The 24,313-nt window shown below is 47.0% G+C and overlaps 1 protein-coding gene across 1 annotated transcript in view; it reads right to left on the bottom strand.

Moving 5' to 3' along the window:
- Window positions 1-18,860, bottom strand: part of MED12L (mediator complex subunit 12L) — a 329,018-nt gene extending 310,158 nt beyond the window's left edge. The window contains exons 1-2 of the mRNA XM_057737852.1: window positions 18,811-18,860; window positions 17,731-17,954 (exon numbers count right to left, since the gene is read on the bottom strand). Of these exons, the coding sequence (XP_057593835.1) occupies window positions 17,731-17,829 (99 nt within the window). The 5' untranslated portion in view covers window positions 17,830-17,954; window positions 18,811-18,860. The remainder of the gene's footprint in view (window positions 1-17,730; window positions 17,955-18,810) is intronic.
- Window positions 18,861-24,313: the final 5,453 nt, after the last annotated feature.

The raw sequence follows: 24,313 nt of genomic DNA, 5'->3' as shown, positions 1-24,313 counted from the left end.
CCAGAAGTCTAGAATGTCCAGAAGGTAAGGTCCAGTACCAGTCCAACCAGGGACATGCGGAGGAGGGTCTAGACACAGACCCTGCAGGCACTGAATTGTGTACCCCCGAAAAGACAGCTCAAAGTCCTAACCCCTATACCTGTGACCTTATTTGGAAATAGGGTTAAACCCTATACCTGTGACCTTATTTGGAAATAGAGTCTGTGCAGAAATAATCAAGTTAAGGACATGTTGATTTCGGGTGGGTCCTAATCCATCAGCACATGGCTAGTGTCCTTATAAAAGAAAAGACACTGAAGGAAGATAGAGGCAGAGGCTGGAATTATGCTACCACAAACCAAGGAAGGCCTGGGGCTGCCAGAAGCTGGAGAAGGAGAGGAAGGACCCTCCTCTAGAGGTGTGGCCCTGCCTCTGGAACTGTGGGAGAATAAATTTCCATTGTTTTAAGCCATCCAATTTACGGTATTTGGTTTAGGCAGCGCTAGGAAACTAAAACATACATGTAGGGGAGGAGAGATGGAAAGCTCTACTCTATCCCTCATGGCAAGACTACTCTTGAAAATCAGGATTCAGGGACTTCCCTGGTGGTCCAGTGGTTAAGGCTCCACACTTCCAACGCAGGGGGCTCGGGTTCGATCCCTGGTCAGGGAACTAGATCTCGCCTGCCGCAACTAAGACCCAGCACAGCCAAATAAATAAATAAATATTTAAATAAATAAATAAAATAAAATCAGGATCCAGGCCATCTGGCAGCAGCAAGGGTCTACAATGCAGAGTCTACTACAGCTGAGAAAAGCAGCATCACTTGGCTCTGAATAAGGCGACACCCTGGCCCTGTGCATCACAGCAATAGGGACTGATTTCTGTTTGGATCTCTTCTAACTGACAGGCCACTTAATAGCTGTTTGAGAAGTTTAAGGAAAAAAGGCGGGGTAGTGGGCTGTTTCCCCAATGCAGCCAAAATGCTTGTAAGAGAAGGCACTGCCACCAGCCTCCTGAAGACAGGCCAAGGGAAGAGGCCAGACTGACCCAGGGCGGGCAGGACTCCCCTAAAAGGCAACCTAACATTTCCCCGCCCCCACCAACATCTCTAACACCAGGGCCACATTTGCATCAAGGCCACATCTGAAACAGCTCTTTACACATCCACCTTCGTCTACACGGATGAATAGCCACCCCCATCCAAACCACACCTGCAGGCCATCCATCACTAACGGTGGGGACCAAGACGAAACCCAAAGGATGTGAGCTCAACACAATACAGCAAGTCCTTCACACCTGTACCGAGCAGCAGGCAAAAGGGAAGAGGAGAAAATCATGGTCATAATAACACTGCTTCCTGGCCTTTATGCAGCATATTCAAGTCCATCTTCCTAAGAGCCAAACGGCTCAGGCAGGATGGGTGCCCATTTACAGGCTGAGAAACTGAGGCTGAAGGGGGGGGTGGGGGGGTGGTATGTGAAATGGTTAAGCGGCCACATGAGAATCAGATCCACAACAGGCCCAATGTGCTCTCCAAGATGGTGAGATCTTGGAGGAGATGAGTATGATTCCAATCAACCTCAACTAGAAGCCCGGCTCCCTTCTTGTCTGTGAAATGGAGATACCTCCACCTACCTCACGTGCCTATTGTAAAGAATAAGAGAAAATCATATGTGAGCCGCTCAGCATGGTCACAGCTACACACGAGGCACTTCAGAAATGGGCTCATGGGAATTCCCTTGTGATCCAGTGGTTAGGACTGTGCACTTTCACTGCCAAGCGCCCGGGTTCAATCCCTGGTCGGGGAACTGAGATCCCGCAAGCCACCCAGTGCAGCCGAGAAAAAAAAAAAAAAAAAAATCACTCATCACTATTGTTGTAATTATGATATATGACCAGGCAGCACGTCCAGGCCCACACCACACACACATCCGGGGACTCAGTAACTCCCCAACGAAGCAAATGGAAATGTCCACCGAGGATGCCATGCTGAACACACGAGGCTCTCGGGGGCCTGACTCCCCATGAGAATCTCCCTCGTCTTTAACCATCAGACAGGCAGGCCCTCCCCTCCACTGAAAGTGAGAGACACTTTGATTCAAATTACATCCAAATAGACTTAGCATTTATTCTACTCTTATCTAAATAATTGTAGCCTATTAATTCATATTCAAATCACCTTCAAATGCATGTCACCCTCCGATATCAAACACCTGGATGTGGCTCTCAGGAAAATTGTAGGAAAACTGCCAGAGAAAAATACTTGAACTTTTAGATTTGCATACTCATAAAGCAGGAAAGGGGACTTAAGGTGTCCGTAGTCGATCCTGCCCAGAACTGCATTTAAGGCAGCCTTAGGAGACAGTTTTCTCTTTGGAGGCCCCATTGCTCAGGTAAGTCACCATCCCACACAACTCGTGCATGGCAATCACATCTTAATGTAAGCTCTTCCTGTAAATCAAATTTTTCACTTAGTACTGAATCTGCCTCCCACTGGGCTAGGTGATCTGAGGGCAGAAAAAACAAACTCAAGCCATGGGTTCTGTCCTTTGAAGCTAACTGTCTGGTGGACTGACTTGCTGTGCCCCTAACCTGCCTCCTTCTGTTTACTTCTACCCAACGCCTAACTGCATCCCTGAGCCCACGCTCGGCACACACCTGTAGGAAGGTGTGTTTTGTGATTTCCACCAGATGAATTGCAAACTCACAAGAAGGAAAACTTGCTGGGTGATAGGGACAAAACGGGTGCAGGAAAAATCAAGTAAAACTGCAGAACACCCTTCTTCCTGCCTGGGAGAGGGAATAGAGATTGGGATTGTCTCTTTTTTGTTAGTAGTGGTGGTGATGTTGTTCATTTGTTTACTCGGAAACACAGAGGCTAAACCTACAATTTTGAGCTAAGAAACCAAATGTCCACGAGTCCACCTCCGAAAATGTGGTCTGAAAGTCAACCTCTGTTAACACTTCTCAGCCTCCACCCTTTTTTATTTTTGGAAGGCTTGCTCACTCCCCCCTCTTCCATGGAGCTTAGCCAACCTCCCAAGCAATTCTGGAGGTTCACCACCATCCAAGCACCCAGGGAGGGCTGTATAACAGGCATTGAAGGCGAAGTTTAAAGCAGGGGACAAGTGGTATAAAGCAAAGCACTTTGAGTCATCAGAACTTCAAGGAAACTGGCCTGCCACAGGGTGAGTGAGGAGAGCGGAGTGGGGAATCCGAAGAGTCATTCTAACCCAGCAATCGAATAATTCTAGATACCTGCCATATCTCTAAAGACTGAGCACAAAAATGTGTCACTTTGAGATCCTCAAGCAACGGGACCTACTACCATCCCTGGTGAACAGTCTCCAAGAAATGAAAGCATTTTCCACTGTCCCCTCTCCTTCATTTCCTTTGACCAGTTTCTCACGCACCACCAATTCTTCTTCTCCAGTCCTATTTAAAGCCCTCATCAGTCGGGCTCTTTTTACCTCATGCTTTGGTTACTACAGCCGCCGCCGTCACAGGCTCCCCGACTCCACTCTCTCCCCGTCCGGATTTATGAGGCATGAGCTAGTGCGATAAATCCGACAGCAGGACCTGGTGAGCTCATCACAGCCCCCCCACCCCCACCCCCACGGGCCAGGACTCCAAGCCCTGCAGAGGCACTGCCCTCCCCCCACCCCCAACACCTCGCTCATCCCACCTTCAGCTCTTTCTTAGGAAAGAAAGGGTGCAACCTGTCCTCACTCACGCGGACCCTGCCCCTCACACCTCCATCCTCCAGTGAGACCTCCAAGTATTCCAACCCTCTCTTTTCTGAACTCAGGCAGCATTTTTAGCCTCACTATATATAGAGCAGAATGGTTACACCACAGGCTCAGAAGTTCAACTCCAACTCCATCACTAGGCAGCTAAAGGACCTTGGGCGAGTGAAGTGGCCCCTGTGACCCCTCTCCTGTGCCTCAGTTTCTTCATCTATAAAAAGGAGATAAAAGTACCCCCCTGAGAGGTGTTTGTGAGGCTGGCATAAAAGCAAACATGTAAAGCACTCAGAATAACCAACACAAACAACACTGGCTATCGTGATGGAATGTGGCACTTTATACACCATACTGAACGTATACATTACTCCTCAATTTTAAAATAAACAAAAACCAATGCATTAGTCATTTCTTAAATTGTTTTATGTGCATCAGTGAGTCAGATGTTAATTTCTAGAGCTGTGCGACTCAGAGTGTGGTCTGAAACTGCTACCGGTCCTCAACAAGAATAACATGCAAAACTTGGGAGCAAGTGCTTAGAAATTTTCATAGCAACTTGATATTGCCACTACATTCAAGTGGCATTTGATTTTTCTAGTAATTCATTTTTATCATACATTTATATCAGTCTGCAACAGATTGAAAATTAATTTTAAAGAAACTGGTCCTTCACCACAGATATTTTGAGAAGCGCTGTTCTAGAGGGGACAGGAGCAGACGTCTATTTCTCTCCTACACCCCCACATCACTGAGTGCAGTGGGAGGGACATATCAAGTACTAAGAAAATGAAAATATAACTTCAAACACATTTTGGTTATCTAATAATGACTTAAAAGCAGATCTCATGTAAGCAGTCGAAATGTAACTAGTGTCTCCAGTTCACAATCTTTTTTTTTTTTTTCAAGAAAGAGTTGACATTTAGTCTAAAACTGACCAGAGTAAAAACAGCTCTGACCCCAAAAATATTTTCCATACTGTCTACTAGCAGCACTGTGTAGAGCTTTAAAAAAAGAAAAGAAAAAAAAAAAAAAAAACCTAAGCAATGTCAATATTAACCTTCCTCACAGAACTCAGGAGAAATACAAATTATTTAGCACTGCCTTGGACATAGTTCTGATAGAGCTTCTCTCTATACCTTTATGTAAACCAGCATCTTAGCAAAAAATTCCAGGGACACTTCAGACAAAATACATTTTTCTTAGTTCTTGCCTGTTGTCAATCAATGCCTTAAATGGTCCTAACTTCAACAACCCCAACAGATTAATCCATGAATGAAATGGCTGAAAAACGAAAGCAGCAAATTCCACCAAATTTTCACTGGCAACAAGGCAGCATCTGCAGAGCTGAGTCGTGGCGCAGGAGAGGTGGGTTGAAGGCTGAGTTAATTCTTGCCAAGGAAAATCTTTGCACTTTCACACTGACTCTGGAAATGCTCGTAGAAAATTAAAGGGAAACGGGGAATCCTGTATACGTCCTGCCTCCCGTCCCTTCTCAGAGGCAGCAACTCGTGACACTGTACCTAAGGTGTCACTCCCAGCGGGACCTCGGTTCCCTGGCCCCAGGACCAGGTCAGCCCTGCTCCAGTGGACAGCCCTCTCTCTCTCCAGCAACTTTAACCTCTTGCTCTCTCTCAACTGATCCCAAAATCTATAGACATGTTCAAGTTTAGGATTCCATACACTCTTGCTTTATTGAACTACTTGCGATTCCTCCAAAGATAGTGTCCCATTTCCCATCTCGGTGCCTTTGCTCATACCCTCCGCCCAGAAGACCTTGTCATCTGAAAAACACCCACATTTCTGCAGATTTTTCTAATGACCCCTCCCCCATTGGTTTCCACCACCAGTGCACTGAATGACTTCAGGGCTCTGCACACAGGACTATCATCTCTCCACGAAAAGTTCCTCACCGGTAGGAACCGTGTCTTGTATTTCCTGGCATCCCCGTGCCCTGTACAGGGCTAATAACCAGATCCAGTCAACAAATATTTATTTCACCCCTACCATACCTCAGACTCTCTCCCTGCCTCCTCTTATCAGTGGGGGATAAAAAGGACATGGTCCTTGCTTCATGAAATCTACACTGGTTGGAGGACAGAGCGGACAAAAAAAAAGAAAACAAACCCCACAAACTGTGCTGAGTGCTGAGGAGCAAACCACCACATCGCAGTGATAAAGAGAAGGCAACCAGGCAGTAGGAGGCACACACACAGGTCCTGCAGAGGGAAACTGCCGAACTAGGAGGAGGCCAATGGTGATGTCAGCTCTCCCTCCAGACCACTCATCACTCCCACACCCGTCTCCCTCACAACTTCCCTCCTCAGAGGTCCTACGGCCCAGCTCCAGAGTCTGCCCGCTCCTCCATCTCTCTGCACACTCTGGACAGGTAATCACAGCCATGACTTCAACTAGCCATGCAAAACTCACATCCAAACCCAGATTGGTACTGCTGCTGTACAGTTCAACCTGGATTCCCCAGAGGCATCTCAAACTGAAAACGTTAAAAAATGAACTCATTCTCTCCACTTCCCTCCCCTACCTCCCCACTCTTGGGGGAAAAAAAAGTTAACAGGTTCTTTCATTCCCTATGGCAAGTTAGTTTGTGGACCACTATCAGTCATCTACCTATCCAACTGTGTAAGCCAGTGTTCTCCATTTCGAAGAACTCTGAGGTTCCCAAGAATTTTCCAGCTACATACAAAGTTTCTTCATATCCTTCAATTGAAACAACATATTGTAACTGACTAAATGGAGAACTAGATATGAGAATCCAGACATTAAAGAGATTAGATTTGCAAAAATATAAAACAATGCCACTCTTTCCACAGTTTTTTTTTAATTTGGAAAAATAGTTATCGTTCATAAAAAACAAACATGAAATTGGTTTATTATTATTTTTAAATGAATTAATACATATTTCTAACATTTCTCAGGTCTAATTTCTAATGTGGTAAATATTGAGATATAACCTACATAAAAGCTCTATGGCATCCTAAATAAAGTTTATTATAAAGAGGTCCTAAGATCAGAAAGTTTGGGAACCACTGGCCTAAGCTAAAAATGTTGGTATATCCTTATACTTACCCTCTCACCAAACACATCCATTTTGCCAATTCTGCCACTTCAATAACCTTTCTCCTAAATTCTCTCCTACTCTTTCTTCCCAAGCCCAGTAGGTCAAAAAGACCCACAAGAGATATCCCAAACAAACCCTGGAAACTGTGAGTGTTACTTATTTGGGAAATCAGTCTTTATATATACACTACTATGTATAAAATAGATAACTAATGAGAAACTACTGTATAGCACAGGGAACTCTACTAATGCTCTGTGGTGACCTAAATGGGAAGGAAACCCAAAAAAGAGGGGATATATGCATATGTATAGCTGAATCACTTTGCAGTATAGCAGAAACTAACACATTTGAAAGCAAATATACTCCAATAAAAACTTTAAAAAAAAAAAAAGAGGAAAAAGCATCTTTGAAGATGTAATTAAGTTCAAGACTTGAGATGAGATCACTTTGGATTATCCAAGTAGGGCCTAAATCCAGTAACAAGTGTCCTTACAAGGCACATCCAGAAAAGAACAGACATGCAGAGAAGAAGGCCACATGAAGATTTAGGCAGAAATGGGACAGATGTTGCCACAAAGAAGCCAAGGGATGCCCGGAGCCACCAGAGGCTGGGAGAGGAAAGGAAACACTCTCGCCTAGAGCTCCAGGGGAGTGCAGCCCCACCAACGCTCCCTTCTGATGGCTGGCCTCCAGAGCTGCTAGAGAGAAAACTTCCATTGCTTTAGGCCACCTGATTTGCGGTAACTTGCCGTGGCAGCCACAAAACCTAACACATCCACCCCCAGGCCTGGAATGTCAGTGACCACCTAGCTCGTCAGTCTTTTTGCCGCGACGTGACCCTCAGAAGCACTGTCCCCTCAAACTGCGACCCTCGGTCATCTTAAATCTCATGCCCTTAACACCCTTGAACGACCACCTCATGGCCTCCACCATAATACCCAAACACCGCCACACAGCACACAAAGGTGTGCTTGCTGCCACCTTTCTTTCCCACTCCAACCCAGCTCCCCCTGCACGCCCCACACCACGCCTCAGGCCCACAGCACAGCCCACGTTCCTCCTGGCCTGTGACCCTTTACACCACACCCTCGGCCCCATCCACCCCTACGCACCCTCCAAGTCTAAGGCTTGAAACCTCCTCCTCTACCAGGTCCTGTCAAAACGTGGCTCACTCCCTCTTGTCTCCAAAGGACTTTGCACATTCCTCTCAAAGAATATGTGAAACGCTGTATCTCTTATTTGCAAGTCTGTCACTCCCGCCAGACCAGGGTTTCTCAAACTGGGAACCACGGACATTTCAGGACAGATGAGCCTTTGCTGCGGGGTGCTGTCTAGAGTATTGGAGAATGTCAGCAACATCCCCTGGCTTCTGCCCACTAGATGCCTGTAGCAGTTACTACACGTGCACGTGCACAGGCACATATACACACACAGTTGTAACAACCCAGGATGTCTTCAAACACTGTCAGTGTCCCAAGGGGGTCACCCCAGACGGAAACTGTTGTTCTGTATTGAAGTCTTTGGGGGCCCAGGACCATATCCAATGCTCTCAGCAGTTGTCTAGACTTTCATTCATAAAAGACATTTGAGTCCGAGGTATGGTCCAGGCACTGTGCTCAGAGCCAGGGACACAGAAGGAAACACAAGTCTCAGGCTCTGTCCTCATGAAGCCACAGCTGGCAAGTGCCCACAAGGAGCTCAATAACAGTGACTGAATGACGGAATCCGTTTGGCATGTATATATATAGTCATGCTTCCCTCAGAACATGGAAAATAAAACCCAGGAGCTAAATGTTTTCTCCTCTTCTCATGCCCGAGCATTTCATAACTAAGGGGGATCCCTTTATATAGAATGCCATGTAAGTGTCGCTCCCTGGAAGTGGGCAACTGGTACAGCTTGTGTGTTTGTATCTCCAAGAGAGCTACCCATAAATAAAGGAGAATCTCAACCAAGCAAATGAAAACTAGACACGATCACAGCCCACAAGACACCAACGACAGCGCTATCTGCACCAGAGGCCATGGCCAGGGCTGAGAACCTTCCACCAAAAAACAGGAAGACAAGCACCTGAGCTTCCACAGCATTCTTCCCTCTGCCCAGGAGACACCACACACGGTTCTAACAAGCTCTGAGATGATCGAATAAATGGCTAGCTGAACAGTCCCCAGCTCTCACAGAGGCACTGGGTGCCCTCAAAGGCAGAGTGGTTCTCATTGCCAGGGCAACACGAGGGTGTTTATCAGAAGCAGAGGCTGTGTACAGAGGGGAGGCCAAGTAAAGTTGCAAGAACAAATCAGAACACGAGTGCTCGCTCAAGATCTGCCTAAGGAGTCACTTGAACCTCTCTGGGACTCAACTTCTGCTTGTAGTGAACGAGAAAGAGCGACCCACCTCTAAGTTCCCTTCCAGCTCTAAACACACCTGGTTTGCCCCCAAAATGGTACAGACCCACAGAATCTCCCTCCCCAGACAATACAGAACAGGGCTCTCCATCCCTTCCCACCAGAACCCTTTCTGCCAGAAATGGAAAAAATAAAGAAGCAGTTTCCGCAACCCCTCAGCTTCTGAAAGGCGCTGGGCAAAATCCACCACTGAACGGACAAGATGCAGGTGATCTCTGCCTCTTGCTGTACTCATGAAGCCAGACAGTAGGAGAGTTCTGGCAATGTGTATTCTCTGGAGAAAAAGGCCCATGCTGTGATGATTTGAGGGGACCAAAATATAAATGGGAAGTACCATGACAACATTAGAATGCTTTCAGACACAAGAAATTGACAACTGGTCCAATAATGGTTTAAACCATGTGGACATCTCTTGTTTACTTAACAAGAAGTCCAGGGAGAGGTGGTCAAGGTCACTTCAGTAGCTTCACAATTTCATAAAGCCATTTGATCACCTCCACTTTTCATCCCTAGGCTCGCTGCCTCATGGTCACAAGACAAGTGCCCTAGCTCCAACTATCATATTCTCTTATTAATTTTCCAAAGACAGGAAACTAAGGAACTATCAGGGCATTAAGAAAACACACTCTCTCCCATGCCTGTACTTTTTTCAGCAAGGAAAAATATTCTTCTCCGGAAGTCACAAAGCAGATTTCCATTAAATCTCTTTAGCCAGGATTCAGTTATATGTTCACCCCAAGCTGCAAGAGAGGCTAAGAAAGTAAGGACCTGGCTTTTAAAAAAAAATTTTTGTGTGTGGGAAACAGGTAGGGGAAACGGGGGTAAGAATGATTGTGAAGCAGCCAACAAGGCATCTGGCACATACAGCCATACCCAGCACTGCACTGGTAGATGCTTAACAACCAGCTTTCAAAAAAAAAAAAACTAAAGCACAACAAAACCCCCCAATTTGTAGCATTTGCCAATTTCCTTGGTGTAAATACCCCCATGATGCCAAACTTCAAGCCATCAGCATGCTATTAACCAGCTTACAAAACTCTTGGAACGTTAATCACCAGCTGGTACAAGCCCGCTCTGGCATACCACTGCATTGACACCTCAACACTCGGTAAAAATTAGCCTTATAATTGCTCCTTCCACATTCAAAACACTCTAGATGATTAGGTATCATTCTCTCCAGCTCATAGGTGAGGAAGATGACACAGCACCCCAAATCACACAGCTTAAGTGGCAGAGCTGGAATGCTGACACAACGGCCCTAACTCAACCTCATCACAGCTTTGACAGGTCATAAGTGCCTATACCTACACACCCTCAAGATCCCTCTGTCTAAGCCTCGGCTAAAAGGGCTCCAGCTTGGTTTGGAACCAACAACAAAGATGCACTGCTATAAGCCCAATCAAAGTTACCTAATAATTATTAAGTTATTTCCTCCAAAGACAATGGTAGTGCACATTTATTGTTACAGTGTAGAATATAGATTAGTACAAAAAAGAAAATAAAAATCACCCCTAAACCCATCCTCAAGGCATAGCAATTGTCTACATGTGGGTGATAATCCTTCCAGATTATGTAGACATATATTTTTAAAATAGAAATCATGCTACTGTGTAACATAATGACATTCTTCTTTTTAATGTAAATTTTCCAAAACAGAGAAATAGAGAGGACACTATAATGAACTCCCTTGCTGCTGTCAACCAACTTCAGAAATAATCTAAAGACAATGAAAAGCCCAAGTGTTTCCATGTTCCCTCCTCAGACTGGAAGGTGCAGGAGGTAGGCGCCTCCCTCCACACTTCCCTTGGATTTCTCCCCCCACCTTGCTTTCCCCACTCAGACTCTGAAGTCAGCCCTTCTCCAGGCTTAGTCCACCAGCTCCTTTCATCACTGCTCAGAGAATACAGGGAAAGGGAATCTTTAATCATGTTCACTCTTCCTACGGATCCCTCTACCTTCTCTAATTCCTGCCTAGGGTCTGTCAAGAAGCCTCACAATGAGGGTTCAGAACCTCATTAAAGGAGAGGTTCAGAAGAAATACTTCACAATTCTTTGGAATTTCCACCTTCCACTTACTCCATCATCCCACCTCTGCTTTGTTTTCACCTGGACGGATACACACCTATGAGAGGCATTGCTAACTGGTTCAGCTAAAATCCTAGGGCTCTGTTCACCCACATCTCCTCCCATTTAGTGCACACCCAAGGCAGTTTGCCTTCCAGACCTCACTTTCTGGTCCTCCATCTTCCTTAGAAATCACATTTTATCACTACAGGTGCCAGCCTAAGGGAAATATCCAGCAGCCTAAAGTATGGTGGCTGCACCCCACCATCCTTTACATGAGTCCCCAAAGAGCCTAGTGGAAAGCCCAGGCCCAAAGTCAAACATAAAACTCTGCAGCCCCCAGTAAGTTCAAAGAACATGCTCATGGGACAAAGCAAAGACTGCTCCCCTGAGGCCCAGTTTAGCCAAGTGCACACAGAAGGGAGCTGTGGATACTTCAAGCTCAAGGTATGGAATTCTAGTCTGCCAGGAACCATGTACAGCTGACAGAAAACAAGCCTATGCTGGGAACCATGGGTATTAGAACAGAACTTCAGGGAAGACAGCAGCTAAATGCATTTGCACTGTACTAACACTTCGATTAATGTATTTGTCTAAAGACTCCAACACATCAAATAGTGGGGAGCAGGTAGGAATACGTGGGGGGAGTCTGGCTTACAACGATCTCTACAGGTGAAGACACAAACTAAAACAGTGGATTTCAAAACTTTATATGCTTAGGAATCACCTAGAAAGCATGTTTAAAATGCAAATTCCTCAAATGCCTTCTCAGAAATTCTGACTCAGCAGGTCTGGGGTGGAGGTGGGGCATTATGGTAGGGTTTTTTAAGGAGCATCTTGGACAACGCTGCTGCAGGTGTTGGCAGTCCCTGAGAGGTGACAACCACTTGAGTGCCTCCGCCACAAAGTCTGGGCGGCAACACTCCTATGAGCAGTGGAAGAAGCAGGGCCTCTGAACCCAGTGCTTCTTACAACTGGTTCTAGTCTAAGAGTCTCAGGAGGCATCAGTTAAATACCCAGATGTCCCTCCCAAACACTGATATTCAGGGAGGTCTACAATGGGGCCCTGGAGCAAGCGAGTTCATCTCAGGGGGATGCTTTCTCCCTAAACATCGCCTTCGGTCCCCCAGGCAACTGGTCAACCTGTCTTCTCATCCCAGGCAATTTCATCAACATCCTCCCTCTCAGAGATTATTAAGAAACAAATTTTTACCTCCCCTCCCCCCAGCCTCCCCAGCTGTCGCTAAAACAAACGTTTAATGTTTTTAAGGGTTTTAGATGCTCACAAGAAAATAGGCGTTACCAAAATAAAACAAGCATTGGGACAGTTAAGTGTTATTAACTACTCATAATTGCTCATTAGGAATTCTTTTTGCCTTTTATTCATTTCTTCAAGAGCTATTTACTGAGCACCTAGTCTCATCCCAGGCACTAGGCAGTTCCCAACCATGAATGAATGGCACAGACCAGCCCCTGCTCTCCTGCAGCTTACATCCTAGTGTGGAAGGAAGACTGGGGAGAGAATAAGGATCCTAATAAGGGAATTTCAGACAGTAACAAGCACTACAAAATGTATGAACACAAAATAATGAACTAACAAGGATGAGAGCAGATGGGTTACACGGAAGGCCTACTTGCCAGGGAGTCGCGATAAGTAAACGACAGCAGACATGACTGCAGGGGCAGCAAGGGACGAGAACCCAGACATAAGGAGCTGGGCCTGCTAGGAGAGAGGTGGCTAGTGGCCCCACACACATCCAGGAGGGGGCTAAGCAAGTCAGGAGGGGGCCAGACCTCTAAGGACAGGGTCTTCTGGATGTTATTCTAAGTACAATGAAGCCCTGGGATCATTTAACGAGGGAAGGGTTATATTAACAGTAGCTGACCTGCACTGGGCACCGCCTGCAAGCCGGGTAACGTTCAAATCTCATTTTACCTTCCCAGCAACCCTGTGAAGTAGGAACAAATAAGAACCCCATTCCACAGGTCAGATCTGAGTCAAACAGGCGTAAGTGATGGAGCCAGAATGCAAAACCAGGTGGTCTGGCTACAGGCAGTGGTTGTGGAAGTGACCGAGGCCCACACTGGTAGAGCCTCGAAGGCCTAGCTCGGTAAGGAGTTTGAGTTTTATTCCAAGCGTGATAGAAAGCCACTGGAGAGGGGCTGAGACTTTCTGACTCGTACCCTCAGATCTAGGAGAGGTGACAACTTCTGAGGAAAGCCCACCAAACCCTGGCTGAGCTGGCTGCAAGACCAAACTACTGCAACTGCAGCCGCACAGAGATGTTTAATCCTGCCCTGCCTGGGTCGGGAAGAGCTCTCCAGCCCCTGCAGAACTGGATGCCACCTTCTCTCTAGGACAGTACCTCAAAGTAGGGCCCTTGACCAGCAGTATTAAATCACCAGGATCTTGTTAGAAATGCAAATTATGGGGCCCCACCTCAGCCCTACTGAATCTGAAAAACCCAGCCATCTGCTTTTAACAAAGCCCTCCAGGTGTGTCACGTTTGACACATTATCCACATGCAGCCATCCCCACCCCCACACCCTCCCAAATCACGCTCTACTCCTCCTAGGGCAGCCTCTGCAGTGCACACCAGGCCATCCTCCCCACTGGACCCTGCTGGTGGGGTTCTATGGCTCCTCATGCCTAGAAACCTCACTATTGCCCCAATCTACTTTTCTAACTAATTTGACTTCCTAAAAACATTTCCTATTCAGCTGTTTAGGTCTCTTCTACCCCGGAAGTAAAACTCCTCTTCCTTCCTACTTGTAGAGTTTAATTCCGCTTTCGGCCTCGTAACCTCCAAAGTAGAGGCAAGGATAACTTCTGCCATAACCTATACTTTCCCTAACACCCCTCAGTCACCAGATTTCTCTTTATTCATTCATTCGCGCTTTCATTCATACATTCCGACAAGTATCCATGCCCTCTGCATCCTAGGAGCTAACTGCACTACACGCTAGGTACTTCAGTGATTCCTAAACAGCTAGTGCAAATAAATACATAATTACAAATTATATACGTATATTAGAAAGGCCTCTGAGAAGGTCAGTGGGCTGAGACCAGAATGATGAAGAAGCAGGCCTGACAGTAGTTTAAAACAGCAAATACTTGGGTGTTGAATCCATGCCATACTCTGATCTAAGTGTTTTATGTTTATTATCCATATAATCCTCCAACAGCCCTAAGGAGCAGGTAGTATTCTCATCCCCACTCTACAAGAGGGGCTACTGAGGCATGGGGAGAATAAATATATGTAAACAGCAGAGCCAGGATTCAAAGCCAAGCACACTGGCTCCAGAGCTTACCCTCCTAACCACAGGCTTCGGTGAGAGGAGCAAGGCAGAATGCTGCAGGTGGAGGTGGAAAGGCAGGCAGGGGTCTGGGCAGACAGAGCAGCATGTGTGAGAGCCCCGGGGCAGAGAACAGTCCCACTGAAGTCAAGCATACTGGCGAAACTGGGGAGCGGCGGATGGACTGGAAATATATTTGGGAAATGGACTGGACAAGCTGTGCTGATAGGTGTGTTATGGGGTGTAAGGGAGAAGGAGGAATCAAGCAGAAGTCACAGTTTTCTGATGCCCTATTTTCAAGGCTTGAGGACAGAGGGTAAAGTATTATAACACAAGATATACTCAAGTCCTGTGGAGCGCTGAGGCACAGCAAGCTCTCAAATGAATAGAATCAATCGATCAAGCAGGTTAAAGCTTCCAGTTCCCACCCCACCCCCACACTTCTCTGCAGGAGGTCTTCATTCAAGGGGTCCATCCTTTCCCCTGGGAGCTATTTTCCAGAACACTATTAGCATGGGTTAACAACAATAAAAGCTGCAGCTACAGTAATAAGAATAGCTTTACCAGGAGGAGGGTTTTTCTCACAAAAATGTCATGCATTTAGAACCAGGGTTCTCAAATTTTTCTAAACAGCACAATTATACTAATTTACAAATGAGAAGTTACGCAGCCTGCCCAAGGCCACACAAATGCAAAGAGGCTACACCAGAATCCAAATCTGGGTCTACCTAACTTGGAAGCCCACACTCCCTCCCTTAAATCAGCATTCCCCACAATGTGGGACAGTTCTCTTTGATGGAATGCACCAATTGTTTTAGATGAACTTTAAAAAGTTCTTCTAATACCTATGGTCTTGTTTCAGTATGAATAATCATACATGTGTGTATGTGATATCAAATAAATAAACATTTTAAATGAGATATATACATGGTTTGATATGAATTTTAATATATATATACATATATATATATACATATATCATCAAATCCATGACTTCTTGTGTATTACTGCCTAGGAAACAGAAAGTTTCCTAAAAGTTAAAGAAAACATTACAATAAAAGTACAGGTGATAGAGTGATAGGAAAGAAATCTTGAGGCAATGCATAAATAACTGAAGCTTGTGAAACACTGCTCACCACAGCACCGCCCAAGAGCAGCCAAGCACCTGTTCCATATTGTATTCAAATTTGGCTACAGCCACACAGAACTCTGACTCTGCTCCAGAGAGATAAAATGTTGGTTGCCTCCAGGGAAAGAGAATAACATTAGAACAACACAATTTAGCATAAATCATCCTTAGCACAGTATTGGTCTTGACAGAGATACTGTTTTGGTCATCCAACTCCTCTGGTTATTCACACATACCTTAAGCCAGGTAAGCTTTCCTGGGCCTCAGTTTCACTTCGTCTAAAGGAAGTTATAAAAAGTAGGCTCTAAGGTCACTTCTAGTTTTAGAGGCCCATAAAATGTCATAAGACCCTAAAGTCCAAAATTATTTTTCTCCAGAATCATAGAGGCCCTAATCCTGAATGAATGAATCTCCCTGAGGAATAAACGTTAAATCACCCCACAAGGCACCCCAGGCCCCCATCCCTTAACTGGCGAGATGCTATCAATTACGCTGCCCTCTGGAAAGATGTGACAAGACATTAATTACAAGACCATAAAGATCAGCCAATGTCCCTGTCCCCACCAAAACTTTAGGTATTTCCTGCCACAAATGTCTAACTTATTAACTTTCTTTATACATAGTTGTTAGTGTCTGTTATTTCGTCTGTAACAATTAACTTTATTCTGAGTGGGAGTAGCAGGGAGAGAAATGGGTGGGGAAGGAATCTGCAAATTCTCACCAAACTCCTATCCTCATATTAAGCCTCCGCTGAGAACCACCTGTAAAACCTTCCCAGCTTCGATGTGAATTACTCCACGGATGCTCGAACACGTTTAATATGCTAAACCTCTAAAAGGAGTCCTCACCCCTTATCGTTCAGAAACATTATTAACAGAACAGTTTAACCAGGAACAAGCATTCTTCCTCTATTATTGAAATAGATACATTTATCAAAAGGGAAGTCTTAAGAACCCCCCGGCCTTCTTTACAAAGCTTTTTCTGTGATGTCAGTGGGCCTGTAAACTTTGAATAGAAGATTTTTAGGTTCCCAGAAAGAGAAGTTCTGAAATGTGCTCATTTCGTGTTTAGCTGAAGAAAACAGAGGATGGGTGGGCTGCAGCTGGCAAACTCAGAAAGCACAGCTGGGTAGCAGGTGATCTTAAAAAAGAAAAAAGAAAAAAAAGGCAAATCCCTGGGCAAATTGTGTAGCCAGGGGTGATCATTATAACTGGAGAGTTGTTACATAATTACTTGTTAACCACTGACAAACATATACATAGCTACAAAATACCGTGGTTACTCTAGCCATTGAAGCTATTGTATTTAGTTCAAGAGTCAAGGTTTCTCCAATTAATTTCATTCAAAGAAACAAGTAATCCTGGGACCTATTCCCTTCCAAGGTAACCTGACTGCTTTTACATATACAAAACAGCCTCCAGCAATTAAGTCAATCGCCTCTAGGGATGAAAATCAGTGTTTCCCTTTTATATTGATTTTTAAAGGGGAGAGGGGAGAAAGAAGTACGTTCAAAGAGCTAAATGTTCATCACCTCGACAAAAACGACTTCCACTCCAAACTGGAACATTTGAACCGAAAAGGTCTTCCCCCTCCCCACCCTACCCGCCTCCCTGCTCAGCTGGCGCAAAACCCAAGACCTGTGTCGGATGCACTGCATTCCAACATTTTTCAAAAAGTTTACGAGGATTTACCGAAGCGGCGGGGAGAAAAATAAAGCAGGCAGAAGCGGGGGAGAGGGAGCAGGAGGGTTTCCGCAAGGAAGAACCGGGTGAAGCGCCCGGCTGCGCCGTGCAAGGCCCGGTAACGGGGAAGCGACCCGGCGCCCGGAGAGCGAGCGCCCCAGTGGCGCGCGGGGACTGACAGCCGCTCGGTCTCCGCCGCCCGGGGTCCCCCAGGCCCCCAGCCCGACCCCTGCCGCCAGTCCCCCTGCCGACCCTTCCCCCGCAGCGCCGGTGAAGCCCGCTGGGCCAACTTGGCCCCGGGTCAGCGCTGCAGAGCGCGGCCCCGGTGGCCGGGGAGGCTGCCGGCGCCCTTACCTCCTTCTGCTTGGGGTCCTGCGGGTAGACGTCGGGCGGCCCGAGCCGGGGGCGTTTCAGCGGTCTCTGCTCATAGCTGAGAAGCCCGAAGGCGGCCATGATCTCTCATGTTAACCGGCAAAATGAATGAGAGTTGGAGCTGGAGCAGCCGCCTCTGAGCACCAGGGAGCAGCACTTTGCAGACAGACTCCCTCTCTCCCCCTCCTCGCTCGCTCGCTGTGGCGCTGCAGGCAGGAATAAAGCAGGTTGGATGCTGCCGCTGCCCGGCACGCAGACACGCACTGATGGGGGCAGCCTTCGGCGGGCACCCTGCTGCGCTGGAGCCCCGGGACGCACCGCCACCGGAGGGGCTGGAGGTCCGCCTGGGTCCTCCGCGGCGCCTGCCTCCTGTCCCCCCCACCCCCGTCCCCGGGGGGGAGGAGCAGCTGCTGGGAACGTGTGACTTTTTTCACCAATGGACCCAAACCCACCCCAGCTGGGCACAGGGTGGGGGTGGGGGAGGGGCGCGGAGGGGAAAAAAAAAAAAACTTTTCTTGGCGCCCCAGGCGGGTGGCTCAAGTGCTCGCCCTAGGCGAGGGTGGCCCGCCTGCCCGAAGAAGAGACTGCGGAGCGGCCCGCCCCCGCCCCCTCTTCTACGGCAGGGACCCTTCCCCCGCCGCCACGCGCCCCGCAGACCCCACCACCTAGGCGCGGACCCGGTTGGGAGGGAGGGAGACAGGCCTGGAGGGGATGGGGGAGACAGGGATGCGAACGGTGGGGAAGCAGCCGGTGCCTCCTAGACGCCCGCCGGGCTCCGGTGGCGCATCCGCGGCTCTGGTCCCCTTGGCGGCTCCGGGCAGGCGCCGAGGCGCGCGGCTGGCGGTCGCAGCGGCTGGAGGGGGCCGTGCTCACGGTGGCTCGGGGCCGACTTAACCCTTTGCTGCCCCTCCAGGGGCTGGGGAAGGGGCGGTGGTGAGGGTTGGCAGCGATTGCCGACGGGGGCAGCTAGCCCGCGGGCGTCTCGGGCTCCTCCAGCCCGCCGTCCCCCCTCCCCACCCCGACCGCAGCTCCTCCTCCCTCCCCCCGCCCCCAACAGTTTACCTGTTGGTCCCCGGCTAGTGGGCAGGGGCGGCCGGCAGCGGCGGCACTTGGGCGGCCGCAGCCTCCATGATTCGGGTTGGGATGGGGGGGGGGGGACTGGATTTGATCTGATTTATGAGCTATCGGTCTCGGCCGGGCGAGCTCCGGGGACGCCGCGAAGTTTGCCACAGTCTGGGGGCGGCGGGCAACGCCGGCTCGCTGCCGCCGGCGTTCTCACCCCCACGGCCCGGGAGCGCAAGCTTCCGAGTTGGCGGACGGCGGCGCGGCGGCCGCACTGAGCATGCCCAGCTCGGCGGCCGGACCGCGGAGGAGTTGGCTGCGAGCGCGCTCCGATCCGCCTCTCCGGGTTTTCGCAACCGCAGAGCGCGCAGCCCGCGGGCCCGGGCGCCGGGGCTGGCCCTGGGGTGAACCTGGGCGAGGGAGGGGGCGCCCCCAGGACCCCTCTCCCGGCCGCGGGCTGCGCCGTCCCCCTTGACCTCTCTTAAGGTCGCGGTCCCCGTGGCCTGAGCCGGAAACCTCACCTGCGCCGGGCGTGTGGAGGCGGGCGGGGGGGATCCTCCAGGGGAGACCTTGGTCATCCAATCCGCCCGCGCTCCCGGCTCGCTTTGGGGCGTGGGCACCCAGATGCTGGGCCACCTGCCGCGAGCCCTGCGAGACCGGAGCCGCAGAGGCGGGCCCGGTCTGTCCCGAGGGACCCTGCGGGAGGCGCGCCCGGGAGGATGCGCCCGAGCTTGGCCAAGAATGATGGCTGCCATTTATGGAGCCCTCGCTTCATGCCAGGATCTTGTCAGTAAAGGTCTCTGGTGCTTTAAAAACAAAACAAAACAAAACAAAACAAAACTTACAAGGTTTTACTGTACCCTTTTTATAGATAGAGAAATCGAGTTAGGAAGGCCCGGTGACTTGCTTAAAGCAGCAAACTCTGCCTGATCCCAAGTTTCTGATTTATTCTCCACGATTTGGAATTGCAAAGACTGGGTTCCTGAACTGCCCTTGCCTGATAGGGTTAGGTTCCCCACACCTTGAGGATTCCCATCCCCCATTAGATGGTGCTAGCAGAATCTAACCCAAAGCGTAAGTATACCGCCAGGTACATAGTAGGTGCTTTGGGGATGTTGGTTAAATCTGATTATCTACTTACCTCTGCTGACTTTAAGCGGGCGGGGGCGAGAGGGGGACGTGGGGGTGGCCGCGGGAGACAGTTAATAAGCCATGGCAATATGATAGGAGGCTAGTTCTTAACTCTTGACTCTAAGCTATTAGCACTTTCCAAAGCAGCTGAGGCCGAGTCAGGACGGTAGTTTTTGGATTCTTTACCCAATCCCAACAAGTACTTTTACAGAACAGTTACTTCCACCAAAAGGCATTTCCTTACCACCCTCTGCACCCTCCTCCAAGGACTTCTCTTCCACTAATACCTTGGGTATAACTTCAAGGCTGAGCTTACCCTTGGGATATAGGTATCTGTCAAACCTAGCTTCCTTGCTTGAGAAACAGGACAGTTATCAACTTTGTCAGCAAAATTGTCAAACACACCAAAATGCAGAAGAAATGGTACAATGAACCCGTAAGTACAATTAGAAAAGTTTTGCCATTCTTGTTTAATCTCCCCCACGCCTAACACAGTGACATATACTGGAGAGGACACAGCATGGAACCTGGCACATGGCGGGCACTCAAAATCTGTTTGTTGGCTGGTGAGATGGATGATGGGTGTGTGAGTAGGTGTGTGGATGGGTAGACCACTGGTGGTACTACACTTTGGGGATACCTTGTGCTGATACGCTAGTCTGGTTGCATAAATTCTTCCCTTGGAATATCTAGGTGACAGCCTCCAACTGGCCTCCACAAAGGAGAAACTTTTGAAGCACTCAAAATCATATCTAACCATAAAGATTTTAAAATCAAAATGAGTTAGTAATGTGTCCCTAGGGTTTAGGTAAAAGGGAAAGGGAGAGCTCTTTGCCTGTTGGTCTCCCTTCTTAATTCCCTCCCTTGTTTTGAGACAGTCTGGCATGGATTCTTTGGCCCTCTCAACATTAAAAAAAAAATTTAAAAATAGTAAAATAAAAAGTGACAGCTTTAGTATGCTGAGGCACATTCTCAAAAATCATCTTTTTGTTACTTGGACTTCCCATGGGTGTTTGGTTCCCTCAACCTGACATTTGTACTCTTCACAATCTGCCACTATCTACCAATCCAACTTTTTCTCCTTAATCCCTCACCCCAGTTAGCTCTCACTCCTATTTCCAAATATGAAATTCCTGGGCCCTTCACTTTCTGATAGCCACCTAAGGACAATCCTTAAGAGTCTGGACTCCTGTATGAAGCCCACCCCAAATTCTTGAGGCACAAAATCATCCTTTGGTTCTTTCAGTAGTCTTAGCACTTAATTTTCATTCTCTTCTCTCTCTTTTTTTTTTTTTACCAGTTTTATTGAAAAATAATTGACATCCATCACTACAATTTTAAGACATGAATCACTATGAAATGATTACTGCAGTAGGTTCAGCTAACATCCATCTTTTCATATAGATAAATAAATAGGAAAGAAAAAAGGAAAAAAATTTTTTTGTAATGAGAACTCTTAGGATTTACTCTCTTCCTGATGTCAGTGAAATCCGTCTAGGGGTGCAGATTCCTGATCTCCGGAAGAAAAGAATTTCTCCTCGGGATCAATAACAAGTCGTTGCTCAGGTTTAAGTCACAGAGTAACAGTTTATTAAGAAGAGGGTACAAACAGCTTCTGGCACAGACACCAGAAGGGGGTAAAGAGAGACCCGAAAACACGCTATAAGTCACATGGTTATATACCTTTCTTTTAGGAGTTAATTAGCTCACAAGATTCAGAATTTCTCCTTGCAAGTTCACAAACATTCAGATAATCACCAAAGAGCTTTAAAGTTCAGTGAATGCCTCCCCGAACCTGTTAACCATCACTCTGGTTCTGTTTACGTAATTAGGAGAAAGGGTCATAAATTCCAAGATACATGACATGTATACAACTGGGCCCATAAATATTCCTAATTGGGTGTTTTTCTGCTTAAGTTTATCACATTCCCGTCATATTCCTATCATTCCTGTATATCATACAGCAGGGTTAACTATAGTCATCATGTTGTATATTGCATCCCTGGTACTTATTTATAACTGGAAGCTTGCATCTTTTGGCCACCTTCCTCCATTTCCCCTTGCCTCTATTCTCTACCTCTGGTAATCACAAGTCTGATCTCTTTTTCTATGAGTTGGGTTTTGTTTTGATTTTGTTTCTAGAGTCCACACATAAGTGAGATCAGACAGGACTTGTCTTTTTCTGTCTGATTCATCTCACTTAGCATAGTGCCTTCAAGCTCCATCTATATTGTCACAAATGGTAGGATTTCCTCATTTTTTATGGCTAAATAATATTCCACGACAGCTTTATCCATTCATCCATTAATGAACACTTAGGTTATTTCCATGTCTTGGCTTCTGTAAATAGTGCTGCTATGAACATAGGGGTACAGATATCTTTTCAAGTTGGTGTTTTCATTTCCTTTGGATATATTTCCAGAAGTGGTCAGTCTCTTCTTTTAATACCTCATCATTTATTGGCATGCTTTCAAATCTGCCACACAGAATAGTCTTGTTCACCATCCGCACCCTACCCTCTCATTCTCCTTCCATTCCAGAGCTAGTCTTTAAGCTCAGCAAGGCCAATTAACATAGTGGGCTTAACATAAAGCCACAGGGTCTCTGCTGTGCTTGAATTTCCATCACAGTGCCGGTTAATAGAGAGGCACTGATTCTTGTCGAATAATGTGAGTCTCTTTTGCTACTGTTCCTATGAGGGGCATCTTATCTTTACCTGCCTGATGACTCTCCCCTCCCCAGGCCTGAGAAAGTTTGCACAGAACATGAATTGCTCAGAGAACATCAGAGACTCTCCAGAGAGGCTCCAGCCTAGGCCTCAGCCTAGCAAGAAGAGTTGAGTTCAGGTACCTAAGGAAGGTTTGTACAGCTGGTGAGGGAAAGGGATTGAAATGTGGCCAGAGAAGGAGGAATTATAAACCATTTACAGCATACAGGACTTTATCCTCCAAGTATGAAGCTAAATCTCTAGGGCTGCTTTTGTGGGTCGACACATGTTTAAAAGCTTATAAAAAGGGGTGTGACGCCTTTCTTGCATCACATCGAAGGACCCCTCAAAGATCCCTCACAACAGGAACGTCCCTAGCTGCTTCTGTTCCTTCCTCAAGCCTTGGTTTTCAAAATTCTACAAGAATTCCCTCATAGTTGGGCCCTCTTTTGTGCTCTTGGACAAAGTCCCTTTAAGACAGCTCATGGCTGGCTTTCTCTCCCTGCATTTGGTCTGAGGAAATACACAGATGTCCTTTGCCTGTACATACTCTAGAGCAGGCATCTTCTCACCAGCCTTATCTCCTTGCCCACATGGACACACTCTGTAAGCCACAGTTCTTTGCCTTGAAAGATCTCAAGTCTGGGTCGGAGACCACTTCCTCAGGTTCTTGCGAACTGCAGCAGACAGATGTTAAACGCCCAGGCCAGTAGATCTCTCAAAGCTCTTTTCATGAGGCTTGAGGTGAGGAATAACAGTTCTTGGGTGAAAGACAGAGACACAATCATATTTGCCGATAAGATTTCGGAAAATGAGAGTAGAGAATGGCTGGGAGCAGAAGCAAGGTGTTGACCCCTCAGAAGGAATGGTCCTATTTTACAGATTAGCATTTGAGGCTCTGGAGGTGAAGTAACTGGCACAAGGCCATTGAGTTAGCAAGTGGTGAAGCTAGGATCAAACCTAGATCCCTTGACTCTCCAACCTACACTCATTATCGTCAGCCTGCTACATGGATGAATTATAATTTACGTAACACTTATAAAAGCGAACCTCGGAAGACAGTCTTGGTATAAGAGAAGCAAAACTCCCGACATCTCACTCTGGCATATCACATGCTTCCACTCAAGTGGAAAGAAACAATTCTCAGCGTAGTGCCTGTAGGTGAAGTAATTAAAGTTGCTGGTTTTCCCCCTGGGACTGATGCTTGTCCAGGTGGATGTATTACTGTATTTTGTTAACAGATTGTCTAGAGGCAGTCTTGCTTATTTTCAGTTTTTCTAATATCCCCATTACATTTCAGTGCCTGCTTCTGAATCAAAAAAGAAAAAAACTCCCCCTTTCTTTTAGCCTCTTTAAAAAAAAAAAAAAGGAAACATGAGAATGATTTGAGAAGGAATCAAAATAGAGAAAAGAAAAATGGAGGACTCATTTGGAGACATTCCAACCAAACGGAGTTTTTAATATAGTCTTTAGGCTACTTAGAGAAATGTAAAGAATGCAGACATTAAGACTTCCTAAAGCAGCACTGACAATAGAATTATACTGCTAGCTAAATATGTACTTTTATATTTTCTAATAGCCACATTAGAAAAGTAAAAAGAAATAGATAAAATTAATTTTAGTAAAACTTTTGTTTAACCCAACATAACCAAAATATTGCATTTC

This window comes from Hippopotamus amphibius, chromosome 6 (genome assembly GCF_030028045.1).
Source record: "Hippopotamus amphibius kiboko isolate mHipAmp2 chromosome 6, mHipAmp2.hap2, whole genome shotgun sequence".
NCBI classification, from domain to species: domain Eukaryota; kingdom Metazoa; phylum Chordata; class Mammalia; order Artiodactyla; family Hippopotamidae; genus Hippopotamus; species Hippopotamus amphibius.
The sequence above is the reverse complement of the archived record's forward strand: the minus strand, read 5'-3'. Positions and strand labels throughout refer to the sequence as shown.